At 36.2% G+C, this 20,901-nt stretch overlaps 3 protein-coding genes across 3 annotated transcripts; 1 reads left to right on the forward strand and 2 right to left on the reverse strand.

Moving 5' to 3' along the window:
• Positions 1-1,875: 1,875 nt before the first annotated feature.
• LOC136255234 (uncharacterized) lies at positions 1,876-6,338 on the reverse strand. Its single transcript, XM_066047961.1, has 3 exons — positions 6,109-6,338; positions 1,937-3,329; positions 1,876-1,884 (listed from the first exon to the last, which is right to left on the reverse strand). Exons 1-3 carry the CDS (start codon positions 6,336-6,338, stop codon positions 1,876-1,878), a joined length of 1,632 nt encoding a protein of 543 aa, XP_065904033.1.
• On the reverse strand, positions 6,073-7,660 carry LOC136255235 (uncharacterized). Its single transcript, XM_066047962.1, has 2 exons — positions 7,441-7,660; positions 6,073-7,317 (listed from the first exon to the last, which is right to left on the reverse strand). The coding sequence occupies exons 1-2, from the start codon at positions 7,658-7,660 to the stop codon at positions 6,728-6,730; spliced, it is 810 nt and encodes a 269-aa protein (XP_065904034.1). The 3' UTR covers positions 6,073-6,727.
• A 930-nt stretch (positions 7,661-8,590) lies between these two features.
• On the forward strand, positions 8,591-11,934 carry LOC136255236 (tyrosine-protein kinase HCK-like). Its single transcript, XM_066047964.1, has 4 exons — positions 8,591-8,615; positions 10,759-10,921; positions 10,965-11,797; positions 11,839-11,934. Exons 2-4 carry the CDS (start codon positions 10,822-10,824, stop codon positions 11,932-11,934), a joined length of 1,029 nt encoding a protein of 342 aa, XP_065904036.1. The 5' UTR covers positions 8,591-8,615; positions 10,759-10,821.
• Positions 11,935-20,901: the final 8,967 nt, after the last annotated feature.

Here is a 20,901-nt window from a genome sequence, read left to right on the forward strand (position 1 = left end):
AATCCTTTGAAATGACGCACGAAAATTTTGACGTTCTTCACCCAGATGGTGAGAAGTCTCAGATCCTTTCCAGACTAACAGCATAGACAGACTATGCATCCAACCTTATCACATCACTATGAGGGAGAGTTGGCTTTTCTTATCTTGGCTGGTAGGGAAGTTTGAATTTGAAAATTCGTGTTTTGTTTTCTGCTTTTTGAGAGAAAGCAACCCTGTGTCGGTAATTAAACCCAGTGAATAATTTGCTTATTACTGTGCGTACTTTTGAACTACATTAACTCTAGATAATACCTAGCTAAGCAGCAAGTTCTATCCTGTTCTTTGTGTGGAGCACGAAATTTTAAAAATAATTTTTGCATCTCACGAATTTTTTTTTTTTTTTTTTGAAACCATCAGAATAAGGCCACACCAAGTCAAACCTTAGTTTCTGGTCACCCGCCCGCATGGAAAACTGGAACCCCAGTTTATGAGGACTATTATTAATATTACAGGCGTTTAAGTGTACGTGACCAAGGACAGTGATTTTTAAACACTGCAAAAGATCGAGATACTCTAATAGAGCAGTCACACTACCCTTAACTTTAATACTAGATACTACTATAACGTTTTTGACTTCTCCTTGATTAGCTATATAGCTATTAGTAATGCTTCTGTTGCCAGTAAGTAACTTCAGTACAATATGTATGTAGCATTGATCACTACACTGTTAAAAATGAAGTGCTATGGTAGCACCTCTAGGTGCTATTTTTTGACCGGAGCAGTCAAAATTTAGCACTTTTGGTGCTACCATAGCATTTTTAGGTGCTATCATAGCACTTCATTTTTAACAGTGTAGCCTAATGATCAGATATACTATAGCTTAAACTTTCCTAACAATTCAGATGTGGTCCTCTAATGATTAATCTAGTAACTCTTCTAGTGGATCTAAACTTGGACTTCCTTATCACTGATCACTGATATACTGACTAGAAATCTGGTAACATTTGGTGAGCTCAAACTTCAACTTTTCCATGATTAAATAATTGCAAGTATGATCCTAAATTAACAAGTGCATGGCATCCCTTAGTTAAAACATTAACTTAGCTTTCCCACATGATCACTGAAAAACACTAGCCTGGAGCACTCAACAACTCAACTCAAAACTTTGACAGCTACTTTACTGAAGGTTTACTGTATAGAAGGCTGGAAACACATGCATATATAGTTGACTAAGACTTCACATTTGAAAGAGTTTCTGGTGTGTTAATATATTAGTTAGCTAATAAATAATAATTTCCTGACATAGCTAATGAAACATTTCATTTGTAAAGCAAAAGTAGCTACATGAGCAGACCTTTCCTTAGTGTTAGCTACACATTGTTGTGCTCAGCAGTGTAGCTAGCCATCAACAATCTTCCTGGTGCACTTTGCAGAAGCATAATTAACTATACTTATGCTATAAGAATGTTGGTTAAGCTTGGTTGTAAACTCAATATGAAATGGGTAAATTGAGCAAAATTAATAACATTACAGTATTACTGGTGTATATGTAAGAGTCTATGATAGTCCTGAAGTCCTGATCATCCGCCCGCCCGCATCCTTTTGTTGGCTAGGGAGTGACCAGAAACTAAGGTATGACTTGGAGTGGCCTAATGATGAAATGACAAAATTACATACAGAGCCTCGGACACATGCGACTACAAAGATAAGATCCGCGTAGGCATGGCAAGGATACATACAAAAATAATTAACTACAAAACTTAACTTAAAGTGTCCAGGTTGGATTACTACGTGCATAAAAGATTCTCTGAGAGGAAGTTATAGCCACAGCAGCTGCTCTATCAAGCAATGCTTTCGTCTTGGAAAAACTCAGATTTGAAACTCTTTTCATAGATGTTACTGTCTCTGTAAGGTAATGGCCAAGGCAACCAATTTCAACTGTGTGGTAATGACTAACAAAACCCAAGCGGTCAAGCTCAGCAATAATTTGCAGATATTCTGGCTTCTCCTGCTTACGTTCTCGTGCAGCAGAAAGGTCAGCACGAGAATTAAATGGGCAGGTAAGTTCCAGAAGTACAACAGATTTCATTTCTGCATTATATATAACAATGTCAGGTCGGTGAGAACACACTAGTACAGCAGGGGGAATGGTGGCAGGAGGAGAGTCAGACGCACGTTTGCCATCCAAATCAGCAAATATTTCTACATTATCCAAACAAGCTTGCAACTCAGACATCAAACATAATAAAACAGCATCATGACGAAAAGTAAACCTGCCTTGCTGCAAAGCCACAGGACACCCATTTAGCACATGGTGACAAGTTGGACGAGGTGACAAACAAAGTGAACAAGTTGCACCAGTTTGTATATGCCAGCGACGTAAATTTAACGGAGTTGGTAATGTATCTGATGAAGCTCGCAGCACAAACGAAAGCTGGCCTGGATGAAAACCCAACAGGAGTCGATTCCACAGCTTAGAGTCAGCTTCCAGAACAGCACTTGATTCAAATTTACATTGAACAGAGAGAGTGTCCAGCTTCTCTTTGCATAGTGTCAATTCTCTAGAAATGGCAAAGTGTTTGCTAGCTGTGTAGAGCTTGCGAGCCGTAGGAATAGAGTCCAGTTGAGCTCTGGCTTCATTGAGTAACTCCTGATGAGAACTGTTAATCTGGAGGAAATTGGAGGAAAGATCCACTTGTAAGGCCAACTCCTTAATCATCGGATCTGATGAGGAGGAGATGTTGGCAAGTAAACTAAGTTTACACTGCTTTGAAATTGAACGCACACTAGGACAGCAAACACCTGGATAGTTCAAGATCACACGAGTAGCACTGCGAGGTAAACAGAGCCAACGTTTCAGGTATTTAGTAGCTAGATTTTCCATTTTATTGATAGTGGATGGTCCAACACTATCAACAGTGAGATGGAATCTGATGATTGAGAGAACATAATTCCTATAAATCCATACTTGGTACTCAGGTCTTAATGGCAAACTATCAACTTTCTGTATAAGGTCAGAAAACCTAGCAAACATAGCTTTGCCAGAAGCACTTTTGGTAGCATGAGCAGAAACTCCAATCAACTTCCCCAAAAATTTGGTCGGGCCATCTAAGATAGTTTTGGTAGTACCACCAGATAGAGTTATTCCACAAGAACAAAATTTTGTGCCATCAAACAATAAGGAAACACATTTAGATGGCTTCAGTTTTAAGCCAACATCACCAGCTTTCGAGTCTATTTCAGTTAGCACTTTAGTGTGAACTTCTTTAGATGTAGAGATTAAAGTTGCATCATCGGCATATGCCTTGGTAGAATGTTCTGAAGATGTAGCGGTCTTAAGCTCTGATTTACTAAAATCGATTATGATTATGATTATGATTATATACTGGGTCGAGACAGCACAGCTGATAATTGACCCAGGTAATTACAGACAAAAAAAACATTTAACATATACATATACATGCATACATAAAATTATTTATTGTGTGATGACAAGGTGGTTGGTAAAAATTTCTGTGGATTGCTCTTCAATAAAGTTGTTAGGTAAAGTGTTCCATTCTCTTAAAGTATTCGGAAAGAAGCTTTTCTGATATGATACAGTGGAACTGACTGGGATTATAAATCGATGTTGATGGAGCTGTCTAGTTGGATACTGAGTTGGTAAGAAATAAGATGGTAGCTGTATGGAAGGAGTAAGCTGATGAACGATTTTGTGAAATTGGCTTAACCTATTAATGTGTCTTCTCTCTTGTAGGGTTGGCCATTCAAGGAAGTTCAACATATCTGACACACTACTGTACCAACTAAAATCAGAAAGGACCCATCTTGCAGCACGTCGTTGGATTTTTTCTATGTCATATATTAAGTATTCATGATAAGGGTCCCAGACACAAGCTGCATACTCTAACAATGGTCTTATGATGGTAATGTAGGCATTTTGCTTGACATTACTATTACATTTACTTAAGTTGTGCCGAAGAAAATTTAAGGATCTGTTTGCTTTAATGCACATAGCTTGAATATGATGCGACCATTGCATGCTTTCATGAAAAATAAGTCCCAGGTATTGATGTTGTTCTGTTAATTGAAGAGTTTCGTCATTTAAATTATAGTCATAATTAATGGGAGATGTTGATCTTGTACACCTTAATACTACACATTTGTCAATGTTCAATTGCATCTGCCACTTTTTAGTCCAGTTAAGAATGATACTGAGGTCTCTTTGAAGGCACAGTGAATCTTCTAAGGAATCAATTATCCTATACATAACGCAATCATCAGCAAATAGCCGAACAGTTGAAGAAATATTTTCATCAATGTCATTAATGTACAACAAAAACATGAGAGGTCCCAATACGGTTCCTTGTGGAACTCCAGACTTTACGGGTAGTTTACTTGACACATGATTTTCTAGAGTTACTTGTTGGTTTCTTTTAGTCAGCCATTGCTCTATCCATTTAACAAGGTTACCAGTAATTCCATAGTGCTTTAGTTTGTTTAATAGCCGTCTATGTGGCACTTTATCAAAGGCTTTGCAAAAATCTAAAAAGATCAGATCTACTTGCTTCTTTTCGTCCATAGCTTTAAGAATATCACGGGTTAGTAGCAGTAGCTGGCTTTGACAGGAATGAGAAGGCCTGAAACCGTGTTGATGCTTATTATGTTATTGTTGTTGAGATGTTCCATTATGAAATGAAATACAATATGCTCCATTACTTTACAACATGTAGATGTAAGAGAAATAGGCCTATAGTTGGATGCCAGGTTTCTGTTACCCTTCTTGTGGATCGGTACAATGTTAGCAGATAGCCAGTCTGTAGGAAGTGTCTGATTTTTAAGGCTTTGAGTGAAAATTACCTGTAGTACTGGAGCAATGATTGAGCTACAGAGTTTTAGTACAAAGTTAGGGATACAGTCAGGTCCAGGAGATTTATTAGTAGACAGATTGTTTAAAACGTTTTCAATTCCTTCAGTAGAAAAACTAAGACTTTCAATTAGTGGAAAAGTGGTTTCTAAGTTTGAGAATGAAGTATTTTCATCTGTAAAGAAAGTAAAAAATTGGTTGTTCAATGTTTCAGCTTTCTCTTGTGGAGAGGTAATGCATTGCCCATCAACTTCTAACAAGAGTACATAATATATATATTTAGGAGAGTATCCAACGCTGTATTGCCCCTTCAAAACGCACTGCGTAATAATGTTATGCAATAGTCATCATCACCAAAGGTGCTAACTTGCTTCAAGAGCTACAAGGGCCTTGAAGTGCTTGCAGGTCTTCCCTTTGGTATATCAACGCCTATCAACAAGTCTTTCATGGCGAAGCCATGTGTTGGAGTTTACTGAAATTATACTAAAATATTCAGATATGTTACACAATGTTGCACAATTATTATGCAGTGTGTTTTGAAGGGGTAATACAGGCGTTGGATACTCTCCTAAATATATATATTATAAACTCATGCTTCTAAGGATGTTATGCTGGAGAAGTCTTTCCGCTGATGTTTAATCAGTTACCAAAATCTTTTACGATTATTAGTATGAGAATCATCAAATAGATGTGTACAATAATTATGATAGGCATCTTTCATTAAGTTATTAACCTCGTTTCTCACATGCCTATATGCAGACCAATCTGATCCTACTTGTGTGTGTTTAGCATGAACATATAATTTGTTTCGGAGTCTCATTCTTTGCTTGATAAACTGATTTAGCCAAGGAACATCTTTATGAGGCTTAATTACTTTAGTGGGTACAAATTTCTCGATGATATCAATAATATTAGTTTTAAAGAGATGCCAATTATCTTGGATAGTTCGACGGTATGGATCGTGTTCAAAGAATTTTTCACAAAATTCATGCATTTCTGATATAATTCCATCTTTGTCAACTTTGTGAAATTGGAATATTTTTCTTCTTTGTATTTTGTGCTTTTCTAAACTAGTGAGCACTTCAAAGCTCACAGCATCATGATCTGACATACCTGGAATTGTATCTATTTTATTTATTATAATAGGTTGGGATACAAACACAAGATCTAATGTGTGATTTTCTCTAGTACATTCGTAGACTTGCTGTTCAAGTCCAAATTCATTTACTATATCTAGAAACATACTATTTACTTCTCTACCATACACTGGGTTTGCTCCAATTTGTCCAATGCCGTCTTTCCATATTATACTTGGTAGGTTGAAATCTCCAGCTAGGATTAGATTGTTAACGTTGGTTACCATACTTAGGGCTGTTTTGAGATCTTCCATAGGATTAACATTATTGTCAGGTGGTCTATAAAATGAGCAGATACTTATGGGTTCTCCATGTACTGGGGAAACTTTTGCCCAGATCATTTCTGCATTAGTAGTCATTGACACATTAAGGAAAGGAATACTTTGAGATATTGCCAGAAACACTCCTCCACCTCCACAACATCAATCCTTTCTAATGATGGAATAACTTTGTGGGAACACTTCACTACTCGTATATGTTTCATCTAAGTGAGTTTCACAACCTATAATAATGTCAGGCTTATGTTCATCAACCATGGCCTTCAATACAGCTCTCTTTCCTAAACTTCTTAAGCTACAACAATTTAAGCTGATTACTTTTAGAGAAGTTAAACAGGATGGGTCATCTGAGGGAGTACAGTGATTTTCATAATCAAAGGAAAGGGGTTTCGGATTATTTTCCTGATTAGATATGTGCTCAACATTGTTATCAAAGTCAAGGGTATGGGGGATCCGTGCAGGGAGGGGAGCTAAAACTGCCCCTTCCGCTGCACAATCTTGCCGTTTTTTATCTGGTATCGGTTTCCGTCTTCATTTAGTTCTTTCACGTCAAGCCGCAACTTCTTGTTCAGTTCCTGTTCCCTAGGTGTCATATCAGGTGAAATAAATATGTTCTTGGTTTCTTGTTCTCTACGCAACTTGAATGTGTTCCTTAGTACATTAGCCTTCTCAGATTCAGTGGAGACAGTGATTCTTAGTAACCTTGGTCTATCTCCACGTTTCCCAAGCTTGATTGCATTAGTTATAGAGGGAGTCACTTCCACATGTTTTTGAAGTAAGTCATTGATTTGTTTGATGTCTTCCTTCTTACGTGTGGCACCATCTTCAGAAGATGGCTCCTTCAAGTTGTGCACAATAAGGTTTAGTCGTCTTTTAGACTTCTCTTTTTCCTCATTAAGGTATGATGAAACAGTTGTTGTGATGTGATCATTTGGTGGTGAGGTCACAGAGCTTGGAGGAGCAGGAATTGGTTGAGAACTTATGCTACTAGCTGTAGCAGAAGCATAGCTTATATTTGCATTGGTTGAATTTTTAGTCTCGAGAGTTTTAACTCGTTGTTCTAGGGAGGAAATGATAGATTTCATGTTGTCTACTACTGATTCATAACTGGCTAGTTGACAGTGAGGACAATGATATGATTTCTCTGACTTAGCAAGGGATTGAAACAGAGACTTAGACAGACCTGCACATTGGCGATGCAGCCAAGAATTACAAGTACCCTCACAAAAGATAGCATCATGACCATCCACTTCTTTGGTATTCTCAATAATGATATCAGTACAAATTGGACAAATATACTCCTCACCTTGTTTCCTTTTCTTAGTAACGTCTTTACTTTGACTATTACCTTTATCTGGTGACTCGGTTGGCTGTCTCCCTCGTTTTACAGCTCCATTATCCATGCTTAGCGGCCGCAATTCTGATTAATGCCCACTATGACTAAAGACAGAGACAAATGCACGTACTGCTATAACAAATAACTGGCCTTTGGTGGTACCGTTAAAAACGCCACGGTACAACAGCGATAGCTCTGTGAAGACAACAATCGTGCCTCTGGTTTCATGGTGGATCTGGCAATGGGATACTACAATGAACATCCCACAATGGTAGGGGGATTGATTTGTGAAAGTTGATTTTTTGGATTGCGGACCCTAGCAAAGAGCAAGAATTTCTCAAACGATTTTAACCGATCGATTTTAGTCGCGATTTTACTAAGCGCACAACTTAATAGTTTTTTCTGACAAAAGTTGAGGCGTTTGTTATGCTGCACGGGAACATTAAAAATGGCGACGTTGGCAGGTGCTGGCAGAAAGTTGGAGAGAATCGAAGCGTTCTTCTGTGACATAGAGAAAGAGAAGACTCCGTAAGCAAGTGGTGAAATAAAAAAATGCCAGTGAAGCGGCCGTCTCGACTCGAGGGGTTCTGGACTCAAGTCACTACTCGCACATCACCCGCCTACCTTAACAGCTATAATTCTATATGCGTATGTGAAAAGGAATGGTATTGCCACTGCTTCTAATGTGAGGAAACAAGCAAGCTCTTCTTACTACAACTCGGTGTAGGAAAACAAGGTAGGCATCATTTAGAGTCGCCTAGTCCAGTACACAAATATTTATTATATCCAGGTTATCAAAATCGCACTCATCAATAGAGTAGTATGTCTGGAGATAAATATAGTGTTACTCGTCAGTAGAATGTATCACCAGATGTATTAAGAGAATGGTAGCTTTGCCAAGATGGTGAACATCATTAAGACTATAGCACCTGTTGAAAAAGTCACTCGGACCTCAGGATGCCAACCTACAACTGAGTTTTGAGCTGTTACTGAATGTCGTTGATGTGTCACCTGGTCTGTAGGTGAGGTTCTCTTTTGTGATTACAAGTCTTGTTTGTAATTATGTGTTTGTTTATTTGTTTGTAGTACAGTATGTGTTTATTCTGTTGTATATCATTAAACAAGGTCACAAACAGACATCCTGTTCAAAATATTTGTAACCTTATGTCCTACATTGCTCATATCTTGCCTACAGTAATTGTGCTAAGTAGTACCTTGAGTAGTATGTATGCATTCCCAGGTGCATTTGGATTGAACATAATACCACACAGTACTTTACCATTATTTGTAACTTGATTTTAGAAAGCGATCCAAATTATACACCAGGGGAAATTTAACGACCACCTCTAGTGGGTAGCTACACTATCAAACTATCCGGCAATCCTGATGCTCAAAACTGGTTTCTTGAGGTTATGTTTTCTGGGTGCCCTGTCAGGCTCTAGTCACCTTTTCTGGCTTTGACATGAGGACCTCGCTTCATGAGAATCAGTGGTGGATGGCCTTCAACGGTCAGCCAAAGATTTTGGTATTGATTCTGCTGTATTTCAGCCACTTAAGGAGCTAGTTTTCAAGAATAGCTGCCAACCTGCTACTAATACGCCTAATGTATTTTGTGGAGTGGACTCACACTAAGCTAGAAACAGCTTCTTAACAATTATCCAGGCATTTTCTAGTTCTTGTACCACTGTAGACACTAATGTCAAGCTAAAAATACTGAAGCTGCTCTTCCTACAACGTCACAAATATCGCGTATGTACTAATTTATTAGAATATTTACAAGACATTATAATAGTGCATAAATAGTAGTTTATAGGCTACACATAGCCTTTTCTACACGGTCTATATAGTGACAACATATTTGTAGATCGGTGTAAACTAGCTGAGCAGGCAGCATTAAGCGGATAGCGCAATACTAACTACATCACTAAGTATTTACTTCTGGTCATTCACAGTAGCCTATCCGCTAGTACTAAGCAGTAAAGCAGCAAAGGAATTAATCCTACGCAACTACAATAGCCTCCACCACTGCTAGTATGCACAAGTGCACATGTTTTGTAAACATTCTATTAAATTAGTGCATTCGCGAACTCTGACTTTGTAGGAAGAGCAGCTTCAGCAGTTTTAGCTTGATAATGGTGTTTCCAGTGGTACAGGAGCTAGATAATGCCTGGATAACTGTTAAGAAGCTGTTTAGCTCAGTGCACGAGTATGGCTTTCTCTACACAATTTGTGTGAAAACATGATAGACATGCCATAAAGCAGTCAAGAAGATACTTCTGTGTGTAATTTTTTGTTATAGTTATTCTTCATTAGCAGCACATAGCAACATAATTACAGAATTACAAAATAATTAATCGATTACAAAATATATCAATTACAGTATTTACAAATCCAGCTAGAATTAATAATAGCAATAGCATATACATGGTTGATTAATTGCCTATTAAGTTAGAATGGTTAACGGCAAGGGTGCCTGGTTTTTAGAAGTACCATAGCATCTACTTGTTTCAGAGCTGGTCATATATATGTAGGATTGCACAATACTACTAGCTTAGTTAGCTACCCACAGCTCTGCTGTTTAACTACAGGTATTGTAGATCATTTTAGTATGTGTTCTTAAAAAGTGACATCATCATGACATCATCATGTATGTGTCTCTGGCTCCATGAATTGTGCTGGTGTTTAATGCTTAGTTCCCATTTATGAATTTTAGTTATCCTGCACGTAGAGAAGGTATGTACCAAGGCTAGTGGCTATACAACTGTACGACTCAATGACCTATCTACTACACTATATAACTAATTGCAAAAGAACTGGATATTCAAATGTCTACATTTTTGATAGGAAAAAAACAAAGTTACTATTAGTCAACTCACTGGTGAATTGTCTGAAAAAGCTTCACAGCTAGTGATGAAAGAGAATGAACTTTGAAAAGTCTAGGAGGACAACAAATTGTTACAAACTGAGTTGTTAGATAGTAAAGAAACAATTACACATCTGAAGAAAGGGCTCCTTGACACTGAAGCTAAGCTAACTGTATCATACACCGAAATTAAACAAATTAAAAATGATATAAAACTACAACAGGTAAAGCACTTACCTATTCATTTCATTGTATATAACAATCATAAATGTCTTAACACTGTTACTGTATGTACACAACAGGAAGAAAACAAAGTTGTAATTGCTCAACTCAATAGTGAGTTATCTGAGACAACTTCACAATTGATGCTGAAGGGGAATGAACTAACAAAAGTCAAAGAGGACAACAAGTTGTTGGTGAAGCAATTCAGAGAGAGGAAAGATAAGAAAAGGAGAGAGACAATACCTTAGGTAAAAATGGTAATAGCTATTAATATTAACATGTAAACTACAGGACCAGCTGGTCCAGCAGGAGTTACTAGGAAGTGGTAGATATGGGGAGGTGTGGAGGATGAGTTATGGTGACAAGACATATGCAGGTAAGATCATCCACAAGACCCTCCTACCAGGATATCTTGATATGAGTGTAGACCAGATCAACCAGTTTGTAGCTGACATTGAGAGTGTCTCTGCCACATTTAGTTCTTATGAACATCCTCATTTAGAGAAATTCTTCATAGTAGCTCAACCAGCTACTGATAGTCCTCCCATATTATTAACTGAACTACTGCCTGATAACCTCAACAGTTTTACTGCAAAGATGAAAGGAAAGTTACCCGTTCATGTGCAACTTGATCTCTGTTATGGCATGGCTAGAGGCGTACAGTTCTTGCATGATGATGGAGTGATACACAACAATCTCCATGGGGGAAATGTGCTGATCACAACAGATGGACAACCCAAGATATCCGATTATGTCTGTCCACAAATTACTGAATTGAACAAGAAAACAACTCCACTATTTAAAGCTTATATGTCACCCGAAGCAATAAAGAACACTCTAGTATGGTCCAGACCTTCTGACATATATTCATTAGGAATACTTTTCCTACAAGTAGCCACTCAAACTCCTCCTGCTCCGATAGAGGATGGTGAACTAACTGAAGTGCAGCGGTACAAACCACAACTAGATGACATTATTGGCAATCCTCTACTACCAGTGATAATACAATGTCTTAGCATTCTACTAGCCAGGCCCTCTATTGGTCAATTGTGCAGTCGTATCAACATTGCTAAACACAGTCCCCAGAATGTGATGTCTGGTGCTCTACATCATGTTAAGGTGTGTATGAACATGTATTATTATCATACAGTACTGTATAGATCCAAATAAAAGAGTTCCCCCAAAATACTGCCACTAAAAAATCATTTGTTGTACAACAACGAACATCTTTGCTGAAAACCCTTACACAAAGGTGATAAAATTTCATATAGACACTCTCCTTATAGAAATGTAATTATATTTGAAGCACCAGTAGGCACTACTCTAAGAGGGAGTAGATACAGTAGTAATACGTCTACCACAGTAGTATGACTAGCACTTAACAACAATTGAATTGCTACTAAAAGTGCATATTGTAGCTTTGAACAAATCAGTGTAACTACTGTAGAATTTTGCATGGGCAACGTCAACCAAAAACAGTGTATTTTGTCATATGTGACTGGATTTGCAAAAAGGGTCTTCCACACATATCCAATTAACCAATTTTGACGATTAATAACTAGGGGTGGGCAGTATCTCAGTTATATCGTAAAACCATATTCTGTTGAAACGATACCAGTATCGTACAAAATTCTTAGAAACGATATTATCGCGATATCAAGATTACCACGGTGTTCTCCCCAATTATATCCATCTAAACATGGTGGGGCATCACGCCACTACTGCTGTAGGAAAGGGATCGAGGATCCGGATCCAGATTGGAGGGTGGTAAGGATAGATCAAGATACTCTAATAGAGCAGCCACCAATTCTCTAATAAACAGTCATGTGAATTATGATAGTAGCTACTAACAGGTTTTTTTTGTTTGTTTATTTTTTTACAAATACAGCATTTCAAATAGCTAAATAAAAGAAAACAGAAGTATTTTCCTTGTTCAAACTGTGGGCAGAGAAGCAAACTCATGTCCAATCCTGTGTCGATGGTATAATTGCTGTTACTGATGCAGATTTGCCATAGCTTGTTGAACATCATGATTCAATAACAGATTTGTCATTGTAATAAGGCACAGCTTTATTGCTTGGATTTCTATTAAGGAAGGAAGATTTCTACACACTGTAGTAATATTAAGTGACCGGGTGATGCAAAACTGAGTATGACCTTCTATTGCTATAGTCAGCAGAATGCATGAGAATCCATAGAACTCCTGAACTTATATATGTCATGCACTTAAACATGTCCTCACTACACTTAATTGTAGCAAAATTGAAGTTTTCCTGATGTCTGTATCTCCATGCATAGTTCAGTGAATGGTACATGCCATATGTATTATATAATCCATTCATGCTGTTGTATTATGTCACTTATGTGGGCAGGTGTAGTTTGATAGTAGAGCACCTGTCAAAATAATAAAAGAATATCATGATAATTAGTAATATCGTGATATTTTTCCATGATATATCGTGATAGTAAAATTTCAATACCGCCCAGCCCTATTAATAGCTTAAGATTGGAAAAAACTATTGATTTGAAATTTGGTCAGTAGAGAGTACCGATATAGTATAATGGATAGAGAAACTTTCAGGTTTATATGCTAGTTCTTAAGGTCTCCCAAGTTCATAGAGTTGAATGTGTGTGGAAGACCCCGTTTTACAAATCTGGTCACATATTTGACCAAATCGGGCTTCCACACACATTCAATTGTTTGACTTGGACTAACTGCAACATCACCTTCCAGCATGCTATCAACCTCAAATTTCATGCATTGCTTCCATGACATTACAAAAATCACATTTCAAAATTTGAAGCTGATGGCATTTTCCTACATGAAGTTATGATCACTCAAAGCCATAAAACTGAAGCCTGGCTTGTCTAATTTGATCATATAACAAATTCATTTGCATAAAGTACAGTTGAGGTGTGAATCGTACTTTATTGCCCACCAACTGTACTTTATAAAACTTCAGTGCTTAATAAAGTACAGTTATGGCAGTAATTAAAATACAGTTTGTTGTCAACAATCTTCAGGAATGGCCAACATAATCCCCAGAACTCAGTATTCAGCAACTTAGTCCATAGAATATTATTGAGGTTTACAGTTATTGCACTAATTAACAGGCTTGTTGTACACTAAAAGGAAGCTGGAATACTAGCGATAACATGCAAACACTTAGAGTTGCAAAACAGTGAATAATATATGTGATGGACTGCTGCTAGGTGTATTTTTCCTTTGAGAGAAGCAGTGCATAGAATGAATGAGACCTGATGAATAATAACACACCTTTTAACAATCTGTGGTAGTCTGTGATACATGCAGCATTGCCAATATAGTAGCAGTTTCCATCAAATGTATATAGGCCTGGTCTTTCTGTCAGGCCGTACTTCTTTCACACCTTCAACACAGCAGTGAAATGTCTGTTGTCCATTAAGTGTCTATAATCTCCCTCCACAAGAACAATTCTGGGAAGCCTCTTGCAGCTGTTGGTTTCTTATCCGCTTAAAGATTCCTTTCTCTACTACACTGAATAACCCATCTTCTGTGTTTCACTTAACTCCTCTTTTTCAGCTTGGTTTAATTGATTTAGAACCAGCTATGGACTATTCATTCCATACCAACAGGTCAGCAAACAACAGTTTTGCTCATTCTGTACTGTGTAGCAGTTCAGTTTTTACTTACCCTGCTTGTACCATTGACTTCTTCTTACTGATCCCTCTACAGGGTGACTTGTTTTTAGATGAACTCTCTACAGGGTGACTTTCCTGCAGCTGAATTGTCTATCAGATTAACTGTTTGTAGCTGAATTCCCTACAGAATAACTTATGTAATATAATTTTAATTTATAAGCGTAGCTGAATGCTGTATTAGGGTGACTGTTCTATTAGAGTATCTCGATCTCGCATTATAATCTATGGCTACACGTAGTTGCCTTTCGAATCATAACTCAGTGGTTTGTACTCCAATTCTTCTGTACTACTGCAAGGATGATTTTCTATGATGATTATTCCAGCTACATACTGATTTCCAGCTGATTGCTCTAAGCGTTTGCCTGGTAGACGTGAAAACTAATAGTTTTTTTATTCATAAAAATTGATCGCATAATTTTGACACAGGTTGGGTTTTGTGTCATATATCCATGGTCTTTACCTCAATTCCTTTCAAACCACAAAAAGGCACTCCTACGATGGTTGTTCCATCTACATAACAATTCTCAACTCATTCCACCAAGGGGTTTACCCTGTAGGCATGACAGACCTTTGACCTTATTTTACGCAAATAATCAGTCATAACTCCGTGAATGTTCATTGGATTCCTACCAATGTTGGTACTAAGATCTGCCTTAATGAGCCCTGTAAGTGAGCCAAATTCAGCCTGATCCGAGCACGCATTCGTGTTTTATGGCGGATTTTGCAAAGTGTGTGAAATGAAGAAGAAAAAAACGAAGAAATTAAATGAAAGTTTGTTCGCTCGTATCTCGGAAATTGCTTGAGCAAATTTCTTCACATTTGGTATGTAGCCTCCCCTAGCTGGCCAGCACTTTTGTAGCAAATTTGGTTCCAATAGGATTAGGGATCAAAGAGCTACATAGGTGTGAAAATTGCGTTTTCTGTCTTCCTGTTAATATACTCATGGTGTGGTGCGCTGGCTTCTTGGGCCGCACGACACACTACTGTGTGTCTTGATTTACAGATTAAAATCTTTATTATGCAAGTGTGCTGTAATTGCACCCAACTATAGAAATCATTTTAGATTCCTTGGTACCATGGCTAAAGTCCTATATGGATACCAGAGTGACCATCCATGCTTGGTAGCAGTGCTCGAATTGTAAATTTATATGAGGGTATATGGGTGCCATTTGGGACAAAATATATTTACTATACAAAGACAGTCTATTTTTTAGAAAAGCCATGCATTCCATCTTCTAACTAGCTGTAATATCCTATTTTACTAAATAAGACATCCTATTTATTATATAGGACATCCTATTTATTATATAGGACATCCTATTTATTATATAGGACATCCTATTTATTATATAGGACATCATATTTATTATATAGGACATCCTATTTATTATATAGGACATCATATTTATTATATAGGACATCATATTTATTATATAGGACATCCTATTTATTATATAGGACATCATATTTATTATATAGGACATCCTATTTATTATATAGGACATCATATTTATTATATAGGACATCATATTTATTATATAGGACATCATATTTATTATATAGGACATCATATGTATTATATAGGACATCATATTTATTATATAGGACATCATAGTTATTATATAGGACATCATATTTATTATATAGGACATCCTATTTATTATATAGGACATCCTATTTATTATAATAATAATAATAATAATAATAAACTTTACAGTGTACATATACCTACATACATACAAGTTGCAGATGTTGGTATGATACAATTGGGACATATGGCAGCACACTGATGGTCCACTGACATCCTGTGTCAGTGGCCGGAAGCTAAATTGTAGTAGTGATTAGCTACAAAGTTTACTTACTAGTCTAAGATTACTTAAAAGGGGGGAAGTTAACAGTTAAAGGGAGTTGAAGTTAGGTTGGTGAGGGATCTTTGAACACTTTGAGCATGGACATAGAAATGAAAAAGAGCAGGTGTTGTTGGAGGTGAAATTGGCAGTGAAATGATTCCACAGATAATCTAAAAGTTTGGCCTTTATCTTGAGTGGGTTGTCCTGGTAGTTGATAACGGGAAGGGCATTCCAGATGCGAGGAAGCCGGTTAAAATAAAAGTTACTAGTGGAATTGTCAGGTGATCTTGTTTGGAGTAGCTTGTTTCCAGAAGCTAGACGTGTGTGACCAGTTGCAAATTTAATGAAATTATATAGGACATCCTATTTATTATATAGGACATCCTATTTATTATATAGGACATCATATTTATTATATAGGACATCCTATTTATTATATAGGACATCCTATTTATTATATAGGACATCCTATTTATTATATAGGACATCCTATTTATTATATAGGACATCATATGTATTATATAGGACATCCTATATAATAGTTAGACGTCAAGAACCAGGGTTCTACGGGATTTAGAAAACTTGAAGGCCCTGGGCTGTAGCGCCCGAGCGCAGCGAGGGCGCTACTAAGGGCCGAGGGTTTTCTAAATCCCGTAGGACCCAGTGGTTCTTGACGTCTAACTTATTTAGACTAAAACTCATTATTGTACCTTGAGTTGACAGCTGCTTGTAAATGGGAAATGCATGGCTAATTACTAGAAACAAGCCCTCTACACCTCCCTACATGGCGGGACCTCAGTGCGTCTGTTGCTACCCGTTTAAACGCCCATGCGTCGCCAATGTTACAGGCGCGTGATATGTATCGAAGTACTGGACTCAGCGACTGGACTACAACTCATTGTTGCTGTTGTTGTACCTCGACAGCTGCTTGTAAGCAAGTAATGTAGTGTTAATTAGTACAAACAAGCCCATTACACCTCCCTCTAATTCAGTAAGGCTATTACTAGCCATTTAAACGCCCATGCGTTGCCAATGTTACAGGCGCGTAATTATCGTGTTTCGTATCGTCTCAGAGCGTGGTCTCTATTGGACATGACCGTGGCTCTACGAGATTTAGAGACCACGTTTTCAGCCAATCAAATTTCAGTATCAAACTTGTTGTAGTCTAAATAATAGTTATATGGGCACAATGTGGAGTCTATGAAATTTATAAACCCTCAGGCCCGGGCTGTAGCGCACGAGCGAAGCGAGGGCGCTACTAAGGGCCTGAGGGTTTATAAATTTCATAGACTCCACATTGTGCCCGTATAACTGCTTTAGACTCTATTTCACATTACACTCAGATCACTTACCTCATCCATGGCTGTTTCTTTATTTATCTTTATTATTAATTACTAGGCAGGCAGCACAGCTGGTTTTGCCTAGGATGTAAATCACAGAACACATTACAATCAATGAGTTAAAGTATGTATGCTACAATGTGTATGTTACAATTACTAATAATAAACAGTGCATGTGTTGATTACAATTACTATTCATAAATAATAAGTTACAGCATACAGTACATACATATAATTGCTAGTTATAATCTGCTGTAGGCTCGGCAAAAGCGGCTGGTTTTCTTACGATAATACTAGCGCCATGGCAACTATGTGTCCTCACGTGACTAAATAATCGCGCTCGTTAAATCACTGCACGCGAACAACGCATAGCGATTGGACAAATCCGATTTTGAGCATATGTCATATTGTGCTTAAAGGCGTGGAGCATAGGCGGCGGAAGGGGGGGGGCTAGGGGGCTAAAGCCCCCCTCGGTCTGCTGAGGGGGGGCTTAGCCCCCCCTCAGAATGATATCACACCGAAATTATCTTTCTTGGAGTGGGGCTGAAAACCGTGATAAAGATCGACATACTCTAATAGAGCAATCACTCTAATAAAGTAGTCAGTGTGTAGCGAGCTATGTAAGGATTTTTATGTAGTTTATCAGCTAGAAATGGTAGCTGGTGAGGTGGAAAGCTCTTGTCAGTTGGTTGTGACCTTTTTTTTTTTTTTTTTTTGGTCTCACCTTACCAAACTAGCTATAGAAATAAGTCTGGGTCAGCTCAGCGAAGCCCCCCCTCATATCAACTACTTCCTCCGCCGCTGGCGTGGAGTATATTAGAAAACAATTTGGAGTATATGAGATTTATTACCCACCCAAAACAGCCTAAATAGAGTCTAATTATTATATAGGACATCATATTTATTATATAGGACATCCTATTTATTATATAGGACATCCTATTTATTATATAGGACATCCTATTTATTATATAGGACATCATATTTATTATATAGGACATCATATTTATTATATAGGACATCATATGTATTATATAGGACATCCTATTTATTATATAGGACATCATATTTATTACATAGGACATCCTATTTATTAGCTATATAGGACATCATATTTATTATATAGGACATCATATTTATTATATAGGACATCATATTTATTATATAGGACATCATATTTATTATATAGGACATCATATTTATTATATAGGACTAGTGTTGTTTTAGTATGGAGTTTTAGTTTTAGTTTTAGTTATAGTTGTAGCTAGTTTCATCAATAATTTTAGTTTTAGTTTTAGTTATAGTAATCTTTCTTAATTCTTTTTAGTTATTGATTTTGTTATGGTTATTCACTCTTTGATGTTTTAGTTTTAGTTATAGTTACAGTTAAAAACATGAAAACCTTTTAGTTTTAGTTACAGTTTTAGTTATGTACATCGAAATCTTTTAGTTCTAGTTCTAGTTATAGTTAGAAACATGAAAACCTTTTAGTTTTAGTTATAGTTATAGTTAAAAACATAAAAACCTTTTAGTTTTAGTTACAGTTTTAGTTATGTACATGAAAATGTTTTAGTTCTAGTTCTAGTTCTAGTTAAAAACTTGAAAACCTTTTAGTTTTAGACACAGTTTTAGTTATGTATCTGAAAACCTTTTAGTTATAGTTTTAGTTGTGCATAAGAAAACCTTGTTTAGCTTTAATAGTAAGCTATATTTTATGTGAATGAAACTCTTGTTATAATTTCAGTACCATTTTTCCAGCTTAGTAATACAAAATCTTTGTATTACAAGACCTGTCAATTTTTTTATAATATAGATTAATACAACACTTAATACAGTGCATTTGACGCAATCTCTGTCACAGGTATTCCTCATTCTTTCTTAGCAGAACTTCCCTTTCCAAGTTACTATTAGTAAGTCTGTTGCGTTTGCCAGATGTCGATTCTCCACTTGTAGACAAATACTCTTTCAATAGGGGCTGTTGAAGCATGCAGGTATGCATAAATGTAGCCATTAGCTAAAAGCATTAAATTACAGTGACCATTAACAAAAATGGTTAGCATACTATAGGCCATCACTACTACCTAGTACCTACATTACTGAGTTCGTGAATTTTGGTCAAACAGTTTTTATTAGTTATAGATTTAATAGTATGTACGTAACTATATGATATAAATATTTTAGTTGCATATAGTTTTAGAAGTAGTATCAAATACATTTAACAAGCAGTTACAGTTTCAGTAATAAGATCAACTTGCTATATTGTAAGCAGTTTTAGTAATAATATAGATTTGATTTGATTTTAGTTATAGTTGTAGTTTTAGTGATTATATACATTTGTTTTTAGTTATAGTTTTAGTTAACTTAAACATATTCACCTTACTAAAAGTACTTTTAGTTTTAGTTACAGTTAACTGAAACAACACTATATAGGACATCATATTTATTATATAGGACATCATATTTATTATATAGGACATCATATTTATTATATAGGACATCCTATTTATTATATAGGATATCATATTTATTATATAGGACATCATATTTATTATATAGGACATCATAATATTATTTATTATATAGGACATCCTATTTATTATATAGGACATCCTATTTATTATATAGGACATCATATTTATTATATAGGACATCATATTTATTATATAGGACATCATATTTATTATATAGGACATCATATTTATTATATAGGACATCATATTTATTATATAGGACATCATATTTATTATATAGGACATCATATTTATTATATAGGACATCCTATTTATTATATAGGACATCATATTTATTATATAGGACATCATATTTATTATATAGGACATCATATTTATTATATAGGACATCATATTTATTATATAGGACATCATATTTATTATATAGGACATCATATGTGACCGGGCCTGCGAAAATAGGGCATGTGGGCACATAAAAATTGCCTACTTTTTCAAACTTCGACGTGTCATAACTTTGTATTCCATGACTCGGTAGCCATGAAATTTTCAGCACTTATTAACAATTTAGTTGGCTTTACAATACAAGTTACAGAATGAAAATATTCTATCCCAATACTGCAATATGACATGTTATGTGATGGGGTGTAGTTTGTGCCCACATGCCCTATTTTCGTAGGCCCGGTCACATATTTATTATATAGGACATCATATTTATTATGTAGGACATCCTATTTATTATATAGGACATCATATTTATTATATAGGACATCATATTTATTATATAGGACATCATATTTATTATATAGGACATCATATTTATTATATAGGACATCATATTTATTATATAGGACATCATAATATTTGGGTCATTCCATGTCAAA

This window comes from Dysidea avara, chromosome 5 (assembly GCF_963678975.1).
Source record: "Dysidea avara chromosome 5, odDysAvar1.4, whole genome shotgun sequence".
NCBI lineage: Eukaryota > Metazoa > Porifera > Demospongiae > Dictyoceratida > Dysideidae > Dysidea > Dysidea avara.